Source organism: Rhinolophus hipposideros, assembly GCF_964194185.1.
Source record: "Rhinolophus hipposideros genome assembly, chromosome: 16".
In the NCBI taxonomy this organism is placed as follows: Eukaryota; Metazoa; Chordata; class Mammalia; order Chiroptera; family Rhinolophidae; genus Rhinolophus; species Rhinolophus hipposideros.
The window spans coordinates 17,287,013-17,308,533 of NC_138062.1; the positions used below are offsets into that span (position 1 = coordinate 17,287,013).

Genomic DNA, 21,521 nt, shown 5'->3' on the forward strand with positions numbered 1-21,521 from the left:
AGTAATTTTGCTACCTACAGTTGGATCCTTAAGTATGATGACAAGTGTCCTCACCAGAGGGGGCTCAAATTAGGCTCAGGTGGTGAGTCCGGAGCTGTGTTGGGGGAACTGAGAAGTAGCCCTGGTCCTAGATTCAAAGTGACAGTGTGCTGGGCTCTGCGAGTCTCTACCCCATGCCTCTGAGCAGCCAGTGCAGAAAAGGAAGGAAAGACAGGTGCATTTGAGCTACGGGACAGAGGAGCCACAACTTAAATCTGAAACTTGAAAGCAAAGAAAATTATAAATGTAATTATCACCTTTCAGTTGCTTACAGATCATCTCATTTTATAGAAGCAGGATGGGATACAGGAAAAAACAGGCGTTCTGGAACAAAACAGGCCTGGTTTTCCTCAAGTTATACCGGCTAAGCAATGCAGGGCAAATGATTTAACTTAACTCCTTCTTGCCAGACTTTGAGATCCTTTTACTCCTGGATGGTATCCTGTCCTAAGTTTTCTTTATTTAAACCACATGCTCTAGCTTGGGAAAGCATGTGTGGAAAAAACAACAGCTACAGTTTACTTCGCCTCCACTATTTTCGAGGCATTGCACTATTGATCTCTTTATTTCTCAAAACTGTGCTTTGAATTATTTCAGTTTTACGTATGAAGAACGAGTGGCTCAGAAATATTAAGCACTAACATTTACACGACGAGCACTCTCCCGTAGTTTGCTTACATCACACACCCTGAGCTCCATGTCTTCTCCTGGTACCCCAAATCTCTGTCCTGGCACACCAAATCTCCGACTCTTTTCTTTGGAAGACCCATTACCAAGACTCTTCTCAACCCAAGAAATCGACAGTTTCACAAAATTCTAATGTGGGGTTTCAATAATGTCAACACAGCACCGGAAGGAAAAAAAAAAAGTTAGATGTAGACATCACTGTTCTTTGGTCTTAATCATTTCCTCTAGGTGCTTCTAGGAGTGTCATTTGATCATTCTCTTGGTTTTGTGCTCACAGTGTACATACAGCTCTCTCTGTCCACTGATAGTGACATGCATCTGCCCTTAGATTTTTAAAGCTGGAATCAATATATTTCAAACACATGCATCTTGACCACTTTCTGCTTCCAGCCTCCTCGCTACCTTATAAGCTTATGACACATTTGCTCGAAAAAAGTTACTCCTTTTCTGATTTCTTATCAGGTTCCATTGTGGGCTGTGGTTATTTCCCAGAAGTGAGCATCTGTTCTCCATTGTACCAGAGAAATTCTCAGCCTCACTCCTGATAAAAACAGAGAAAAGCTCCATTACGTTGAAATGTCCTGTCCAAACCAATTTGCAGATCCCCCAATGCGATGAAGTAAAAACAATAACAATGACACTGTATTTCTTTATGTTCTATATCTAAAAACAGGCATAGGAAACAACACCACCTGAAGTCATGTCTTGGCTGCATGTACCTCTTTTCTTCTCAACAGCCCAGAGAATTTGCTGTTCCCTAATGCTTATGCAGCAAGATGTCATGCAAAGACCCCGAGTCAGTCAGAATCCCTGAACTGTACTCCCAGGTTCCCTTTCCTAGTTATGTGATATTAAGTCACAAACCCTAAGACACTCAGTTTCCTCGTCTCTCTACCTATTTCTCAGGATGGAGGTGAGGAAGAAATCATACCCTTTTTATGAATGGATTTTATTTTCTATGCAAAATAAAATTTACTAATATCATGATACTAATATTTACCAACATGAATACCAACATTTACCAATGTTTAGTGTTGTGTTAATCTGTAAGATTTTTTTTTAATTGACTCAGTCCTACTCAGCTCCTTAAAAGCTGTCAACCAGGTCTCATATTTCTTTGTAAACACCAAACCCAGTACATGAGTCATTGCATTTCATAAAGTGAAACCCTTACACACCACTGAGCTACATACACATACTGAAACTGCCCCACTGGAGGGGTGATAAATGATGAGCGATTGCATTGCTTCATGGGGTAATTACTCGTCTGGTCACTGTAAAGTCTAACATAGGAATTGCTCAGTAGACATAAAGAAGACTGAAAACTCTGTTCACCACTGCCCATTCCCCAAACAACACTCTGCTCTCAGAGTGGCCTGCGTGGCCTTCCTCAACTCATAAGACTGAAAGAATGCTTTGGGGTTTTGCTTCTGCTGTTTTGTTTTGTTTATTTAAGAATTCTGGACTCAAATGGGTAGTAATAAATTAATGCCTCTTGGCAATCGTTCATTCATTAGTAGATTTTTACTTTCATGTCTGCCTTTTTACTGGCTTTGTTTTGGACTGAGCTATTTAAAAGTATTCTCAGAGCCCAGAAAACTTTAAATATACAAGATATTGATAGGTTGGGATTCAAATGTGCTTGTGTCCACTAAATTGACAGTTCGTTTTTGTGTTTTTTTTTAATTTTGTTTGATATACTGAGAACTTTTCTTTAGGAAAAGTGAGAGCTAGGAGTGTCTATTTTTCCTGTTAACTTTGCTATAGGAACTAGAAATGTGAGGGTTCGCTTTCTGTTGTTAGTGGTTATGAGTGAGATGCCCATGGGTGTCTCTAGCTCAGATTTGTATGGAAGTCCAGGGACTCTCAGTCTCCTAGAAGGGAACCCTCAGTAGAAGAGCAATGATTAAAATAAATGGAGCTTCCCCATCTCAGGGGAGACTAGGGGCAGGCTAGGCACTGAGCACGTGGGACACCTAGGCTGCATCAAAAGAGGGGACCTCTATTCAAATCCATTGCCTGAAGGAATGAAAGCCCACTGGCTTGACTTGAGGATTTGTTCAAAGCTTGACATCCCAGTCAGTGTGTAGGGAGAAGCTAGAAGAGCCACAGAAAGTACACCTGCAACTACATTCTAGGCCAAAGAACTGGAAATTGCCAACCTCTGGTCTCGATGCTTAAAAATACTACTTGGATTCTTCGGAAGAGAGCACAGATCATCCTTTGCTCCTGCCATTCTAATATTTGAGAGTCCAGAAGTTAAGGGGCAGGAGTCTCGTGGGTTCTTGTTGAGTTAATGTTCTGTCTATCTCAAAATACAGTTTTCATAAAAGGTAAATTTTTGTTTCATTCAGCCACTTCTCTAAAGCTATAGGTAAGACTCCGGCAACCCAGAACAGCCCTGTATTTACTTTTCAAATTCTAAATGTTGGGTCAGGTTTCTCAGAAATGTCACATACATATCCTGCTCCCTATACTTCAGAAAATTAGATGCCACTAATCAACAGATATGTTAATTTGGATTATACTTCCAGCCCAATAAATTACTGGACTTCATTATGTGGTTTTACAGTTACTATTCTATACCAGTGATTACATCTAGATTAAATCAATTTACATCATGCATTAAAAGGTATATGTAGCACTTAAGAAGCCTAATAGCCCTTTTCTCTCTACTTACTTTGCCATTATAAAACATTTCCCTATTTTTAGTTCCTTCTGCCTTTTTGTTCTTTATTCTTCTTTTTTCTCAGGAATTTTAAGACAGCAATCTTGTGAAGACTAGGATCTTCAGACTCCTGAGCGGATTCAGACAACACTGTCTCATTCCCAGGGCACTGCATTCCATGATAACTGCGTGTTAGTAAAGGACAGAAAACACTCTGTGCCCGCCTCATACTGACCTCCACACGATGAAAATTTCATAAATCGTTAGGAATGCTATTGACTTTTGAATATTTTCTTAAGGCTATTTGTTAGAAAAATGTGACTGCATATCATGCTGAGCTGATTTATGGCCATTAAATATATGTCCTTTGATGTTCATTCTGTATTCTCTGTAGAATCTTTAATGGTTTCTAATAGCGCTTCACTTGAGTTAATGATCATTATTATGAGAGTTTGGAATGAGTGGGCCTCAGGAGGAGAATGAGGGGGCCCAACAGTATGGCAGAGTGGAGAAGAAGATACAAGAATATTCTGGAAGTGAGAATAGCTGAGGGACCTTGAGAAGAGTGATGTCTGCGATTGATGTCTATTATGTAGATTTAAATTGTTGGCCAGGATATATATTCCATGGTTTTCTTTTAAACCTAATATTAACCTAATATTAAAATTAGTTTCTAGTTGTCACTTAGCACATGACAACTGCTAGTTAGGTATGCCCCCAAAATACATTCATTGCTGGCCTCAAAAAAATATATATGTTTTAGGGTCTATGTTCCCCAAATACCTAAAGAGTTAGCAGCATTTAATTTGGCTGTTTGGGATGATTCTTTTTTTATTTTACCAGACTGTCACCCCTTGCAGGTGGGGCCTTTCTCTTATTCACTAGTCTAACCCTTGCATTAGTAAAGAGGAAGTACTCAATAAATGTTTGCTGAATTGAAAAAAAGTCTCTGATTGCCTCTAGTGTCACACCTTGCCCCTGTTCGTGTTAGCTTATTTTCAATAGATCAAGCCTATTTTCTGTAATATTTCTCATTTGGTATTGTTCTTTTGTGTTCTCTTCTCTGCTGTCTCAAACATCCTAACACGATTCTCTCATCACTCTGAAAGGTGAGGTTGTTGAAGTCATCATTTGTGTATTCATAAGACTTTGGACTATGGGTCAGGAATACAACCCTCTTAACAAACCACAACTTCTCCCTTCAGTTAAGCAACCATTTTTAAAGTCTTTATATAAATAAAATAAAAAATGTGTTATTTTCCCTTTAATTGTTACGTGGGAGATTTTAATTAACACACATTCCCCTAAAGAATACGTGACCCATGCATAGCTGCCAACATTAGCAATGTTTTCTTTTTTTTGGGAAAATGAAAAAGATTGGTGTGGAAAACATGATTTAAAAACTTGGAATTGTTATTTTTTTCTTTGTTAATTTTTCTTGTGTTTTTTTTTTAAGTCTCTGAGTTCAAAATATTAATGTTCCAAATTCAAAATTAGGGTCTTTCAAGAATAAGTATATCCACATAACTTGAACAAACAGCATTCATTTTAAATTTCCAGAAAGTCAGGGGATAAAAAGTAATTCAGTGGTTAACGTTGAAAGAGAAGAAATCAACCCAAGAAATCAACACACACACACACACACACACACACACACACACACACAAAATAAACAAACAAATAAAGCCATCCGAAATGAAAGAATTCCTTAGACATACTAAAATGATGCTAGATTTTTTTGGTCCTATACTACAACAATAAAATGCTAATTTGGTACAGATATTTAGGTTGTTCTCATTTAAGATTATACATGAAGCTGGCTAAGAAGATGGGGGTGGGAGCAGGAAGCACGATTTACTCTGTACTTGCCACGTGCCAGGTGGCATTGTATTTACCCTTGTGTGAGTTCATGTCCAGAGCAACAATGTATCTATTGCTGCCTCATGGCTCCATTAGTTCTATACCCATGTTTTAAACTGATCAGTTAAATTTGTAGGTCACCACATATGGTTCAATGATGAAGAATATTTTTTATTTATCTTTTACCAATAGCTCAGTATTTGGCAGCCTGAATGAATGAAACATCAATAACACCATCCCGCTCCCTCTGGTCTTCTGCATGATCAGTGGTGATTTAGCTTTGTAACAAGAATTTTAAGACTCTCAACACTCTGATAATAGAATTCAAATAAAATTTGAGGAAAGGATGAGACTAATGCCATAGGGAGGAAGCAGATGACAGAGTTATTGAGGAATATAGGTAATAATTTGCCAGAGGAAATTTAAGAGATTTTGTTACAGCAATATTGCCTCAGAATTCTTGCTACACTGAGAGCTGAGCACCACTGCTCCTAAATTTCATTACAATGAATTCTCATATAAATTAAACTGATTTCTTTGATGTAAAAAGCTAGATTCAGATTGTTGGGAAATAGGTTCTGAAATAAAATGTGTCACTTTTTCCCCCAAATAACAGAACAATATAAAAACATACCGCCATATTTTATAGGTATCTGTATATGTTAAATAAAAATATGCTGGCCTTTTACAAGGGAAAAAAAAGTGGCTCAGAAGATTACATTCACTTCTTTAGTTGGAAACATTATACGTATGAAAATAAACTACTCACTCAGTACCGTTTGTCAATTTAAGTATCCTTGAAGAATCTAGAGAGAGAGAAAGGCGGAACCTCTGCCTGGAACAATGGCACTCTGGGAAATACTCTTTGATTATCCCTGTTCCCGAGATGCCAGCTGTACAGAAGACAGCATATTTACATATGAAAAGAACAAATTTGGTTTAAATCACTATTGTCAGTACGAGAAGACTCCCATTCTCCAGCATGTCCCATTCCCTCTGTTTCTCTCATGTCAAACCTCAGAAAATTCTATTTTGTCTTATTTTTATGAATATTGTCTACGCGGCTGAGAATTCATCCTCAAGCCACTGAATTAAAATCAAATCTGTGCTTGTGTCTCTTCTGGTTTGATATCCCACACTAGATGCTATACACCCCAAACTGGCCTGGCAGCATCTCCGAACACTGCATGCAGACTCGGTTCTCTGTGTGCAGCCTCCAAAGCCACGTTCCACTTCACAAATAACAAGTGCTCGCAGCACTCTGCTGTTCTTTTCAGCAGGAACATATATGCTGCTTAAGAAAGAATGAAAATGTCATTCCAATAATGGGAGCAGGTCCTTCTGAATACTGAAAGAAATATCGTGAGTCAGTTAATGGAAATCTGTAGTGTCAGAACCAGGATCGCAGAAGGAGGAGGAAGAAACACAGGAACAACCTGAAGGCTATTCCCTGCCCAGAAGCCAAGATGACGACATTTTTTCCAGAACTACCAGTTTGACATGAGAGGCAACAGTATCCCCATTCAGGACAAGCACAGAACACATCAGTGGATCCAGCAGTGCATGTGGGTTAGTGGGATGGGACTGATTCCTTGATTTACTTCGGAACCTAAAAATGAGGCCATTGTGGCTGATGGGGTCAATTATAGGAGGGGCAGCAGGAAAGTCAGGGCCTGAGTCACCAAAGGTGGGTGGCTAAGAGAAGCGCGCCCAGAGTTGTTGAACTCCAACTGAGGACACAAGATGATGTCTAGGAGGTATCTGGAGGTTTGAGGAAGAGTAAAGGAAATAGGGATCTGGAAGCTTGCCTTCAGGGGTTGACAGTCTCCTGAGGGAATCTGAGGTCCTTTTGTCAGGGGGAAGTAGCAAACAATCTAGAAAGCAGTCGTTCAATCCAGATGATTTCATGTACAACACATTGACTCATGGTCTGGTTTCACCAAACCCTGACTGAGGCACTTTTTAGACATGTTTCCCCAAACCAAAATGTTTTAAAAGAATTGTGTTGTATATATTGCACCTAAGGACTTACATTTTAGAAGGTGGTGCTTAAATTAAGGTTGTTTTTTTTTTTTTTTTTAATTTCAGAAACATGTTTCCCCTATAAATGTATTGAGCTTAGTAATTAACTGTGGCATTAATAGCATTTTTTAAATGAAATTACTGCCCGGCTGATGCCAAGTATTTTAGAAGTCAATTGAAAGTATTAAATCAAAGCCATAGATAGAGTAGGAAATAGGGGGGAAAGGGAAAAATGGGAGTAATAGATGGTTTTGGGGGGATAATTAGCATCTTATTTTATTGTCTCCATCTAGAACATGCTTGGGGGAGGACAAGTTTTGAAGAGATTGAAAGAGATAATTCCCATTTTTCTTGAGTCTCTTGAGTTGTCATATGTCTAATTCTCCTGTAGACAAAAGAAAATCTCAATCTTCACGTTCAGTGTAGGGCTTTAAGGGTGTCATTTCTTCCATCATAAGATGGTTGACTCACAGGAAATAAAACAAAGTTGGTACAGATAAGCTAAAGCTAGAAATGACTAGTGACCCAGGAGACATGAAACAAGAGGAGGAGGATGAGTGAGTCTGTAGGTGGGAAAACATATATGGACTAGCTGGAGGGCAGCGAGGGTCTAATTATTCAGAACAAAACCTTAACACTACGTTGTTGAAACAATGTAGATCAGACAAGTTGAAAGTGGTTCTAGAAGAACCAGAGTTTGAAGGGAACAAAGAGCGTATGTTTCAGAATAGCTGGGGTTTCCAAAAAGAACAGTTTAAACCTAAAGCTCAGCAAAGTGCCTGCTAGGTGGAGAGTGCTTCACAGCCCTAGCTATACAGGAAGCAGTGTCAGGGCAAAGGAGTGGTTTACACTACCCACATTTAATTAAAGAAGAACCACCTTCTCGGCTCTCCCAGGACACGCGGTCGACTAGGTGAGGTAAGAATATGAGATGTCTTCTATTTGAAGGTCTCTGTTGCACTTCTTACTTGCTCTGTGTAAACAGCCAAAGGATCAGGGTCATAGGTTTCAGTCCTGACTGGGAACAGTACAGCCCATGCCCTTGTAGTACTGCCTTCTCTCAGGGTTATGTGGTGGAGACTGAAACGTGAGCTCAAATCTCTGGACCCCAGTCCATGCCTACTGTTTTAGTTGCCTGCTATCCATCTTGCTATCTGTGTATGTATGTTCTCAAGATCACCTCTGTAAGAAAATTGCTTGCTTTCTGATGCTATCATCATATAAAAATCTTGAAGTTCCTTTGTGAAGAATTTGGGGCATAAAATTCGACACAGGTAAGCAATTGTCAGCTATACAGTCTAGTTACAGAACTCATTTGTTCAGTTCAGCCTATGACTGATTCTTCCTCTCAGTTCCTTCTAGAAGAACCTCAAGGGCAGTAAAGCTCTATCTTTCTTAATAGAATTTACTAACAACAAAATATCAATGGTTAAATAATTGTATTCATTAAATTTTTAAATGAATTGCTTTTTACAAACAACTGTATTAGTAATAATTACAGAACATTGCAAAGGAATAGATAAATACATAAATTTATTTTATGAAGAAATGTGAGAGGGAAAAAGCAACGGCATCCATGCATGCGTTCAATTCATGGATATTTACTGACTGTCTAAATATGCCCAATGTGATTCTAGGTGACAGTTTCATAGCAGTGAACGAGATGACAAGCTTCCTATTGACAAGCTTCCTATTTTATGGATCTTATAGTCTAGTGGTCTAATGGGACATGAAGTTTAAAAAAATAGTTTAGTGAGAATTTTAAACAGGGTGAATAAATTGAGAGGTTTGGGGGTAGCATGCATGAATCAGGAAAAGCTTCTCTGATGAGGTGACTGAGCTGTGAGCTAAAATATACCAAGGAGCCAGCCTGGGGTGGGTGGTGGGGTTTGGGCAACAAATGCAAAGACTCAAATGTTTGGCCTGTTTGAGAAGCAAAAAGATGACCAAGGAAGCCTATGGAGAGGGAGCTAGCCATTTAGCACACAGGTAAGGTGATAATGGCCTGAGCAACGTCCTTGTGGAATGTGATGAGGCATTTTATTTTATTCTGAGTGAATAGAAGCCATTGGAGGATTTTAACGAGGGAAGTGAAGAAATCACAGTTATATTTTTAAAAGATCGTTGTGGCTCTTCTGTCAGGAGGGGACTATGCTGGGGCAAGAGCCGAGGCAAGGAGACCCCTGAGGATATCCCTAACTGGCCTGGGTGAGAGCTGAGAGCAGTTTAGAATTGAATGACAGCAGTAGCAATGGAGACAGGTGGTCAAATTCAGAATATTTTTTTCGACATAGAAGTGATAGGACTTGATGGATTTGATGTGAGGTTTGGGGAAAAGATGAGTCAAGAAAATCATAGTTTGGGGATCTGCGTAACTGAATGAATGGCAATGTATTTTACGGAGATGAGCATCAAGAGGAAATACAATGCTTTGAGGGGCAGGAATAGGAATAAAAAAAATCAGGTTTTAACTATCATAAGTTTAAAATACCTCCGAGATGAGCAATTGGAGCTATCTATTAGCCAGTTGAAAATGGGAGTAGGGAGCTCCATGGAAAAAGGAGGGCAAGAGTTACAAATTTTGGAAAAAGGCTCATAAACGTTATTTAAAGCCACAGACTTTGAAATTGCTTATAGTGAGAGGGTGTTTTAGCTTTATGAGTACTGGGATAATTCTGAATTTAGACAAGTTTTGACCTGGGAATGCCTTTTTGTTCAAACTTACTTCTGCCACCTAACCACTGAAAGTAACAGCCGAGAGCAATCTCTGTCTTGAGTACAGCAGAGGTGATGCAGGAGTAAGGGGCAGAAGACTTGAAAAGCTTTGGGCTTTCCAGTACCAGATACATGCATGACTGAAGTCAAGTCACTTAACCCCTCTGAGAGTCAGTTTCTTTTGTTGTGACATAGGGAGAGCACCACCTTTGCCAGCTGCAAAAGGTCAAAACCCAAGTAAAAAAGCATTTGGGAAAAGACTGTTGTGGACAATGGACATGACAAGGGACTTTTTTTTTTTTTTTAATCCTGTGCTCCTAGGCCTCTTCTCTTGCCCATGGCATGGTTTCTAGGTAGTCTAGCATACATTCAGATGCCATCTGCTCAGAAAGAAGGCTGACTGACAAATTTCAGTGACACAGACAAGCAAAGACACCTACTGAACAAAGCCCCCAGGTAGTCCCGATTCCTCAGTTACCCATTCATAGCAACAGACGCTAGAAAGGTAAATCCAGCGACCCAGCCGCTCTCAGTAATTAGACAACGGAGGGAAGAAAGTAATTAGGTGAATCACACAGAAAGAGAAGGAAACTGGATGGAGCATGTTGATTATAGATAAAAGTCACAAATTAAGAAGTTAGAAAGTGAACGTTAAAAACAAAACAAAACTCTAACAAATAATTTGCTAAACCTATGTGGAACAATCAGTTTACGTCTATGAAGTTAAACCTGGTCACTGACCTACTTTAATGAAAAGTTTCTATGATATATTATTCAGAAAAAATGTGACAAGAAGAATAGATATAATTTACTGCAGCAAAATTCAGTTAAATGATACAGTCATGACAAAAAGGAAGTGGGAGGAAGAGAAGTTTGAGATCTTATATACTTCTCATTTATTAGCTGATGTCAGGTATCTCAACCTCTTCAAAGAGTGCCAAGCTAGAATTTAGACCAGTGACAATAAGGATAGACTACCTTCCAACAGCAGCACACATTAAATCGTGAGTGCCCAGAAACCACTATCCACATGACAGACCTATTAAGAAGCTCTAATTGGTTTATTTTCTCATCTTTCAATTAAATCTCTATTTATTTCAGCAGTACAAAAACATTATGCTGGTCTTAGATAACTTTGTGTTGTCTTCCCTTTTCTATTCCTGTACTTTTAATAACCAACCACAAAGGACATGGTCTTTGGAGTTGAAATCTATATTTGTCTACTTCCTAGCCTTATGCCCTTGGGCAAGTGACTGAATTGATCTCTGAAACATGGATAGTGGGAAGTCTGTTGTAGGAGCAGAGATAAAAAGTGAAATGGGTACAGCCTACTACCTGGTCATCAGAAGGAGTTCAATAAGTGAATGCAATTATTATGAGCAAAAATACAGTGCCGAGAACCCCTGCTCAAAGAAGTACTCCCTGAGTGTGATGGAGTGATTCACCCAAGGTTATATTCAAAATGATGAAGGTTAACCAATCATTAAGCGTATGTCAGATACTAGTTTAAGTGCTTTATGTATATTAATTCATTTAATCTTAACAAGAACCTTATAAGGTAGATACTGATACCCTTCCCATTTTATAGATAAGAAAACAGAGATTTGGAGACATTGTATAATTTTTCTAAGGCCACGTGTCTGGGTAGAAACAAAGACGGGATTCAAATGCTACATAGCAGTAAGCTTCACACTCTCATCCTTAGCTGGCCAGTTATATTGCCTTCCTACTCTGATTATAGACTGAAATCCGAGCCTGAACTCTGCATAGATAGGCAATTGTCAGGGACACAGCATGGCTAACAAACCTTCTGAGTTTCATCTAGCATAGCTCCAATGCCAGTAGGACTCAATTCATCCTGACCCTAAATATAATTTACTAGCAGTAAGAGAATGTTTACAGGTTTGTGTTCATTTAGAATTTTAAAATAAATTCCTAATACGTGTGCAACAACTGTAAAATATTGCAAGAGGATTTCTAGAGACATAATTTATTTTTAGAGTGAGATAAGTAATAAAGGAGGAAGCTTAAATGAGCATTAAATGCATCAACTTGGAAATCAAGCTCTAGGATTTTGTTTCATGTACTTAGGATTTTGCCTGAATTGTCTCTTGTATACCTCCTAAACCGACTGAAATCCAGCTCATCCTTTCCGACCTGGTCCAAATGCTACTTCCTCTGAGATGTTGTTTCTGATGCCACCGTTATATTTAATCACTGCTTGCTCAGTACTGCCATAGTTCTTGGCTTATGCCTTTATTTTGCCCTGATCACAATCTGCCTGGCGTTAGAGCTATTTGTCTCCACCACCTCCTGGAAATGCTGGGGAAGAGGGAATCAATAAGGAAGGGGTTCAGCCTGATGGTTACAAGCAGGAGCTTCAGAATCAGGCACAATTCAACTTGGATCCTGACTGCCATTCAACTTCCATCAGACTTTTGGAAAGTTGACCATCGGGAATCTTAGATTTGTCATCCCTTGAGTAAATATAACATGGGCGAGCATGTTCCATACTCAGACTCCGTGGTTCAAATTTTGGGCTCATTACTTTATCAATTCATGTCTAAGTTGCTTTTCCTATCAAACAAGGATGATAGAGCAATTATCTCATAGTGAAAATTAAAGTAATTAATTTATGTTAATTATTTAGAACAAATAAGCACTCAATAAATGTTAGTTATTTTTAATGTGACTATCCTGTAGAGTTGTGGTGAGGAAAACATAGCTTTCTATTTGTAAAGAGGTAAGTATGTAGAAGATGTTAAAAGAAAAAGAAAATGGTACCTATTACTGCTCTCCCAGTACTTTGCACAATGTCTTGTCTTTAGAAGACCCCCCGACCCAAATTACTGTTCAGTGAAATGTATACTGTAAGAATCCAGAGCATGGCAACAAATTTATAATGAGGCATCAAGATAAGGTCAGCACAGGCCTTGTCTAATTCTTAGCTGTTGCTTCTCTTATTGCTTAAAGATGATCTGGCAGCTCATACGAAGAATATTTTTATCAATAGATTAAGTATAAAAATATACCTCTGTTCTTGATATTCCCTGTAGCTGGTCTTGCATACCATCAGAGTTCTACACAAGTCGGAATTTTATCATCATTTATAGAACACAGGCCAGCAGAAGGGTAGAAGTGTGAACAGGGGAGAATTGGTTAGTTTGGCCTCCTAAGACTTTGTTCTTTCAGAGAGACACATAAAACAATGGCTGATTTATAGCAATTCATAAAGTCTAAATGGACCTGACATGCAGGTTAATGAAGGCCCTAGAAAGCTATAAAGGCTGTGTCTATAAATAGATGAGACTGTGCAGCTCAGCAATTTGGGCACAGTTTTACATACATTCTCAAATTCTGAACACAGAAAACTGGTCACATGATTTGCATGACTTCTTTTTTTCTAACCGGGCTATTAGAAATAAAGAAGCTCTATCTACAAAATCCAAACTCAAAACACATAATCTAATATGTGATCCCAGAGAAGAATAAAGTATTAGAATCAGCACTCTCCTAAACAAAGCCTTAACAACCAAAGAGGATAACCTCTCCTATTTGAAGCCCCTTTAATATTTGTAGTAACCTAAGGACAACCTGTCATTGTGCCATGACACAGTGTGACAAAACTGAATTTTAATCATTGAACTCTGGGATAGTACATATAACATTAGTGCTTATTGTTCTGAATCGATGATGCATGTGGCGTCATTATAAAAATATGAAAATATATCCTTATAAGCATTTTACTGACTCTGGACATAGTAAATGAAGGTACATGGCAATAAGCATAAGCAGGGGGATGAACTTAAGAAATATTCATAGAAATTTCTTTGTATCACTGTCAATATTAGTCTTCTCTATTCATTTTCAATAATGGTTTCAAGAAAGAAATTCACCCAGATTTTTAAGAAACAATCCCTCTTCTTAAATGCCAGCTTTGTTGAAATGAAAACAATTTTATTAAGCTGTAAGCAAAATAAGCATTCTCTGCGGGGTTTGATTATTTCTCTTTGTCAAAATAAAAAGAGTTTCAATACACTCATATGAAACAATGAAAGAAATGTGGAAGCAGAGTTGCAGTTGTTAAGGGAGAAATTATATAATTTAAATGCAGTCAACCGTTAGACATATAGTTGACAATGGACATGAGATACTCATTTTTCTAGTACATGCCTATCTTTTGCTAGCAAGATATTTTTAGCTAATTAGTTTGCTCAAATGACTCTCTTTCCCCATTTGCTTGAATAAAGATGTAGCAGGGGAACTTCAGCAAAATATAGTGATTTTATAGTGGCATACAGACAAGGCAGAAACAAATTCCTTGATGGAAAAGAGCTTATTCAAAGCAATATGACACCTAGAAAAATTAGTGAGGTTGTTTTCCCAGTGTAAAAAGAAAAGCCATTGAAATTCTCAGCTTATTTGAATACTGTGGTGAAGACCTAAGAATCAAATATTAAAAATTTAGTTGGAAAATTAAATGGAAAAAGCACCCTACCTTATTTATTCTGTTTTTTGCTAAATTTTTTACTTTTGTTTTAAGAGGTTTTGCTTTTTTTCTAATTAATTAAATATGCACATTCTTTAGCAACAATAAAAATACTTAAGAAATTATTATTCTCTCATTATACATTATGAAATGAAGTTAACTACATAACAGGTGAAATGCTGAAGAATTTGTGGGATTAAACACTGAAAGAAAAAAGTAACAAAAATAAAAAATATACAGTAAAACCAATAGTGTCCTTGAAGAGTAGTTCAAAAAAATATTTTTTCAAGAAATAATACAGTTGAGGATCTTAAAGTGCTAACAAGAAGGTCAACAACTCAATCCCCTGAAGACTCTAAATAACTTTCTTTTGTTTAATTGTCAGGGATTTCTTGCCCTATGATAACATAAAGTTATCTATTATTAAGAATTCTAGTGCATTTTTTGAATGAATACGAAAAAAAATATTTGAAGTTATTTTGTTTGTTTGTTTCATTTTTATTTTTTTTATTTTTATGGGAGAACTCTTATTATGAATCAATTCTTGCAGCTGCTCATCTCTTATATCTAAGATTCCAAGCCAGAAATATAAGTAATGACAGCATCATTACTGAACTTGACTGGGCTTTCAAAACAAATAGTATAGTCAGGTCTTTAACCAAGGCTGATCACTTTAATTGAAATAGAAACAGGTGTTTAGCCCAGACATCCTGTCTTTTGACAGTCGGCCTCCATGTTTGCCTAACATCCTCTACTCTATTGCTTCTGCCTCTTTCAGATACCTCTGTTGTTCAGGATGCAAACAGGAAGTCTTTATCTGTATTTTGAAACACACAGACCACTCACACAAACTTTCACTTTTCAGAAGTCCTGTCAAAAAGGTGAAAAAAATAAATAAATAAATGATTTTTGTTTTCCCCTTAAAAATGAAAGATGGGTAGATGAAGGGTCAAGTGGTAAGCCTTAGAGTCAGTGAGTCAAGAGGTGCTAGGCCTCTTTTGCTCCTCAACTCCCTTTTCTGAAAACAAGTTCTTTCTATATCTGAGAACCTTCTAGAAAAGAAAAAGAAAAGTATAACTTCAGGTGTTATTGTAGAATTTTCTTGAGTTTTGACATTTCTGCCTGTTTCTCGTTATCTGGGAAAATGAAAAATCTGGAATCCTTAATTTATAGCACCTTTTAGCTCTATTTGCAACAAAAATGAAAGATTTAAAAAAAATTATACCCAAATCACAAACACTGACAACACTAAAAACTAGTGAGGCTATTGAGCAACAAGAACCCTCATACATTGCTGGTAGGAATGCAAAATGGTACAGCTGCTTTGGATGACAGTTTGGTAATTTGTTACAAAACTAAATATATTCTTTGCCTATGATCCAGCAATTGTGCTCCTTGGTATTTACCCAATGTGTTGAAAACTTATGTCTACACAAAAACTTGCACACAGATGTTTATAGGAGCTTTATTCAAAATTGTCAAAACTTGGAAGAAACCAAGATGTCCTTCAATGGGAAAATGGATAAATAAACTATGGCACATCCAGATAATGAAATATTATTCAGTGCAAAAAAAGAAATGAGCTATCAAGCCATGAAAATATAGAGAGGAAACTTAAATGCATATAACAAAGTGAAAGAGGCCAATCGTAAAAGGCATCATACTTTATGATTCTAACTATCTGACATTCTAGAAAAGGCAAAATTATGGAGACAGTAAAAAGATCACTGGTTGCCAGGGGTTAGGGGAGAGGGATGAATAAGTGGCACAAAAGATATTTAGGGTAGTGAAAATACTCTGTGTGATACGATAATGATAGATACATGTCATTATACATTGTCCAAACACATAGAATGCATAATACCAAGAGAGAATCCTATGGACTTTGGGTGATAATGATGTGTCAATGTAGGTTGATCAATTGTAACAAACGTACCACTCTCCCAAGGAATGTTGAAAATGAGGGAGGATATGTATTTGTAGGTGTAGAAGGTAGGCAGGAAATCTCTAGGCATTCTACTCAATTTTTCAGTGAACCTAAAACTGCTCTAAAAGTAAAGTCTACAAGAAATAGAAAACAAAAAATTAAAAATAGATGTGTATATATTTATTTTCTCAATAAATTATGCCTCAAAAGGTAAGCATACTTCCATCTCCAACATGGAAGAATAAGAAGATATTTTTAAGTGAGTGAAACTAAAAGGGGCAAGAACCTTGTAAGTGCCATAAAGGAAAATAAACAAACAACAACAAAAAACTCCACGTGAGGTCAATCTCCAATCCCAGGAGTAAATAATTAGGCACATGGATTTCCAAAATGTTGATTAATAACAACATCCAGTCATTGTATGAGATGAGTGCTGGACACTGGATTTGTGGTCAGCAGACCAGGTTGAGAAGCACGACACTGTCACCACTGAACTTTAGGTCTTTGGCTGGTGCACTGATCTACTCCCTGACTTACAAATTTGGGAAAACACTTACCTTATAGAATGAAATTGTTTTCTAGAACAATATCCATAAAAGTTAGCAAGCTATATAATGATATAAGTAGTGTACACACAACTTGTAATCTCTGTATACAAAGTATTATTATATTTATCCATATAAGTAAGATGAAATTTCTTACCAAGGATGAATTCCAACTGTGGTTCATTTGGAGTCTTCTGAATACCTATAAATGATAGGTAAGAAATCAGATAAAAGATATTTAACTCATTATCAAAAATACATCAGTGAAAAATCACATGATCATATCAATAGATGCAGAAAAAGCATTTGATAAAATACAGCAACCTTTTATGATAAAAACCCTTAAGAAAGTGGGAATGGAGGGATCATATCTTAACATAATAAAGGCCATATATGACAAACCCACTTCTAACATCATACTCAATGGTGAAAAGCTAAAACCATTCCCCCTAAGATCAGGAACAAGACAAGGTTGCCCACTTTCTCCACTTCTATTCAACATAGTGCTGGAAGTTCTAGCCACAGCAATCAGACAAGAGAAAGAAATAAAAGACATCCAAATTGGTAAGGAGGAAGTAAAATTATCACTATATGCAGATGATATGATACTATACATAGAGAACCCTAAAGACTCCACCAAGAAACTATTAGAACTGATAGATGAATTTAGTAAAGTAGCAGGATATAAAATTAATATTCGGAAATCAGTTGCATTTGTATATACCAATGATAAAATATCAGAAGGAGAAATTAAAAAAAACAATTCCATTCACAATTGCTCCAAAGACTATAAAATATCTGGGAATAAATCTAACCAAAGATGTAAAAGATCTGTACTCAGAAAATTATACGACACTGAAGAAAGAAATGAAAGAAGACATAAATAGATGAAAACACATTCCATGTTCATGGATAGGAAGAATTAATATAGTTAAAATGTCCATACTGCCTAAGGCAATATACATATTCAATGCAATTCCTATCAAACTACCAACGACGTTTTTCACAGAAATAGAACATATAATCCTGAAATTTATATGGGACCATAAAAGAACCCGGATAGCCTCAGCAATCTTGAGAAATAAGAACAAAGTGGGAGGTATAACGATACCTGATTTCAAACTATACTACAAGGCTACAGTAATCAAAACAGCATGGTACTGGCATAAAAATAGACACATAGATCAATGGAACAGAATAGAGAGTCCAGAAGTAAATCCATGCCTATATGCCCATCTAATCTACGACAATGGAAGCAAGAATGTACGATGGGGTAAAGACAGACTGTTCAATAAGTGGTGTTGGGAAACCTGGAGAGACACATGCAAGAAAATGAAGCTGGACCACCTCCTCACACCATATACAAAAATAAATTCAAAATGGCTTAAAGACTTAAATTTAAGATCTGAAACCATAAAATATCTTGAAGAAAATATAGGAAGAAACTTCATGGACATTACCCGGAGTAAGATTTTCACTGATATATCCCCTCGCGCGAGGGAAGTAAGAGAAAAAATAAACATGTGGGATTACATCAAACTAAAAAGTTTTTTCACAGCAAAGGAAACCATCAATAAAACAAAAAGGGATCCTACTGAATGGGAAAAGATATTTGCCAATGATATATCTGATAAGGGATTAATATCACAAATCTATAAAAAACGTACTCAACTCAACTCCAAAAAAACAAACAACCCAATTAAAAAATGGGCAGAGGACTTGAGGAGACATTTTTCTAAAAAGGACATACAGAAGGCAAGAAGACATATGAAGAAGTGCTCAACCTCACTAACCATCAGAGAAATGCAAATAAAAACCACAATGAGATACCACCTCACCCCAGTCAAAATGGCTATCATCAATAAATCAACAAACAACAAATGCTGGCGGGGATGTGGAGAAAAGGGAACGCTAGTGCACTGTTGGTGGGATTGCAGATTAGTGCAGCCACTATGGAAAACAGTATGGAGGTATCTCAGGAATCTGAAGATAGAACTACCCTATGATCCAGTAATTCCACTCTTAGGCATCTACCCGGAGAAATCCAAAACTCCAATTCAAAAATCTGTATGCAGTCCTATGTTTATTGCAGCACTTTACACAATAGCCAAGATATGGAAACAACCGAAATGCCCATCGGTCGATGACTGGATTAAGAAGCTGTGGTACATTTATACAATGGAGTACTACACAGCCATAAAGAAAAAAGAAATCTTATCATTTGCAACAACATGGATGGATCTAGAGAACATTATGTTAAGTGAAATAAGTCAGAAAGAGAAAGACAAGTACCATATGATCTCACTTATATGCGGAATCTAAAGAAAAGAATATGTGTATGAACTAATCAGAAATAGTTTTGGGGACACAAAAAACCGAGAGTTGTTAGATGGGTGGGGGGGAGGGGGTTGGGGATGGGGGGAAGGATGAAGGGATTGGGGGGCGGCTGGTGACCACAGGATGGCCTCAGGGTTTTTTGAGAATTACTTTGGGGAACTTATTCAATAGTGTTTGGGGATTTTGCTGGGTGTCCGATGGACATGTGTCCTGTTTGGGAGACCACCTCAGGGATGCTGTGAATGCCTGGTCATGGCATTGTACACCAGAGGCTGGACATTAATGAATGCCAACTATAATTTTATGTGTATAATGTGATGGCTTGGTGTGAGGTCGGGGTGGTGGTGGATGGGGGGAGGGGGGTTCACGGTGTGAGGGATATAAAAATAAAATAAAATAAAATAAAACTATAAAAAAAAAATACATCAATGAATATTATGCTTCCCGTTGCCCAGAATGTATTAATTCATTATTTAGCAGAAAGAATAAACTCAGTTAATCAGACTTATAAGCAGTGGGGATCTCGGGATAGGACATAATATTTGTAGCAGAACTAGAGATGACTAGATTTGATTGATCTATTTAGCTCCATGGCCATAAAGAATCTCAGAAATATTGTAAGTCATGTCAAATGCAAAACATTTTTCAACTGTGTCTGTTTCTTTTGGATGCATGTAGACAGAGGTGGAACTTTCAAAAAGGGTGACCTCAGTAGAGTACACTCCTAGATGGATTTTTCTTTCAAACCACTCCAACCAGCTATAGAGATATCCCTTAAAGGGGATATCTCTAGTTAGGGTATAAAGGACATTATGCTGGAGGTTTTACTGCCAACTTAAAGATAGCTCAACATTCTATTAAATGTTTCTATTTTGTTTTGAGATTTTTGTTTAAATTTAATAACTTGGCTAAATGATTTAAGATGAAGTGGAAAGGAAAGTGAGTCTGAGCAAAGGTAAGGAAATGGGATCATTTAAAGGTTAAAAGGTAACAAGAGCAGGCTGTGGTAAGTAATAATGTGGTAAATGCCCGAAGACCACATACAGTGCAGGGGCTTCCTAAGCAAGAGTGTCTATGGGGACCCGGATGCCATTTGTTACCACTCATGGGTGGCCAAAGAAGCAAAACTAAACTTACGGAAAAGTAAACCAGCTGGCAATACATGTAAGAATATTATACAGTATTTCCTTGTTTAGTTTTATTGGTGCATTCATCAGGTACAATTTAAATTTACTAGCATCTGGTCACTAATATATTGTTAGAACTACCTCTTTGTATAAAAATCACCTGTTCTTTTATTTACGGAGTTCACAGTTTTTGTATAGTAACCATTTATTTTTTTCTCCTGCTGATATTTAACAATGCTATGGTTAACAATTTTAGACTTTCCAGAAGAGATTAGAATAACAGTCACTACGTAGGTCTTTGAGTATTTTAAATTGTGTGGATTTTTTAAAAGGTTATTAACAATTAACTCCGCTGTTAAGTACTAATGACCAAATTTCTCAAAACACGCATCCAACAAATACCATTTTCTAAAGATTATTTTTATAATGTAAATTAAATAAGAGGTCAGGCATACATTTGCCAGTGTTAATAATTGGGCAACAGGAATCTTCTGGGGGAAAAAAGAAAAAGACACAATTCATACTAAACAATAAAACCCAAACTCTAGAATTTTAAACATGAGAGAAACATACAATTCTTCCAATGATTTTAATTATGTGAGTAGCACAAAACCCCATTGTAACATTCAAATGTAAATCTTGGCCAAATCTCCAAACTCTCTCTATTTATGTAGCTAGCGCTCTCAGGTATGGCAGTGACAGTCTAGGCAGGCAGTGCAGCCATTTTGCCGTAATGCTTTCCATTTAAATGTCTTAAGTTTTAAAGAGAAAATGTCTATGTTCTAAAAAATACCTCCGCAGGTGATTATACAAATGCTAAATAGAAAGCATACTTAAAAAGTATTTGTTAGTATCTTAATACATATTCAAGAACTCTGATTCTACCACTAGATATATTTAATGATTTCATGGACTATCATCTGTTTCACCCAAGAGAAAAGACCACAACATCACAGACTCACAACACCAAAATAAGTAGTGCAAAGAAGAAACATTTAGTTAATCTCATGCCATTTGTTAGAATGCACATTTCTGTGAATACACACGCATGTGTGGGTTTAGTTAACCCAATCTACATTGTCTGAGTTCCAGGAGGGGCACGCTG

The 21,521-nt window shown here is 37.1% G+C and overlaps 1 protein-coding gene across 3 annotated transcripts in view; it reads right to left on the reverse strand.

Annotated features, from left to right (window-relative positions):
* The window catches only part of INPP4B (inositol polyphosphate-4-phosphatase type II B), a 574,953-nt gene that overhangs the window by 271,839 nt on the left and 281,593 nt on the right, over window positions 1-21,521 (reverse strand). For all 3 annotated transcript variants that reach the window (XM_081077545.1, XM_081077543.1, XM_081077544.1), the window contains exon 5: window positions 17,110-17,154. In XM_081077545.1, the coding sequence (XP_080933671.1) occupies window positions 17,110-17,154 (45 nt within the window). The remainder of the gene's footprint in view (window positions 1-17,109; window positions 17,155-21,521) is intronic.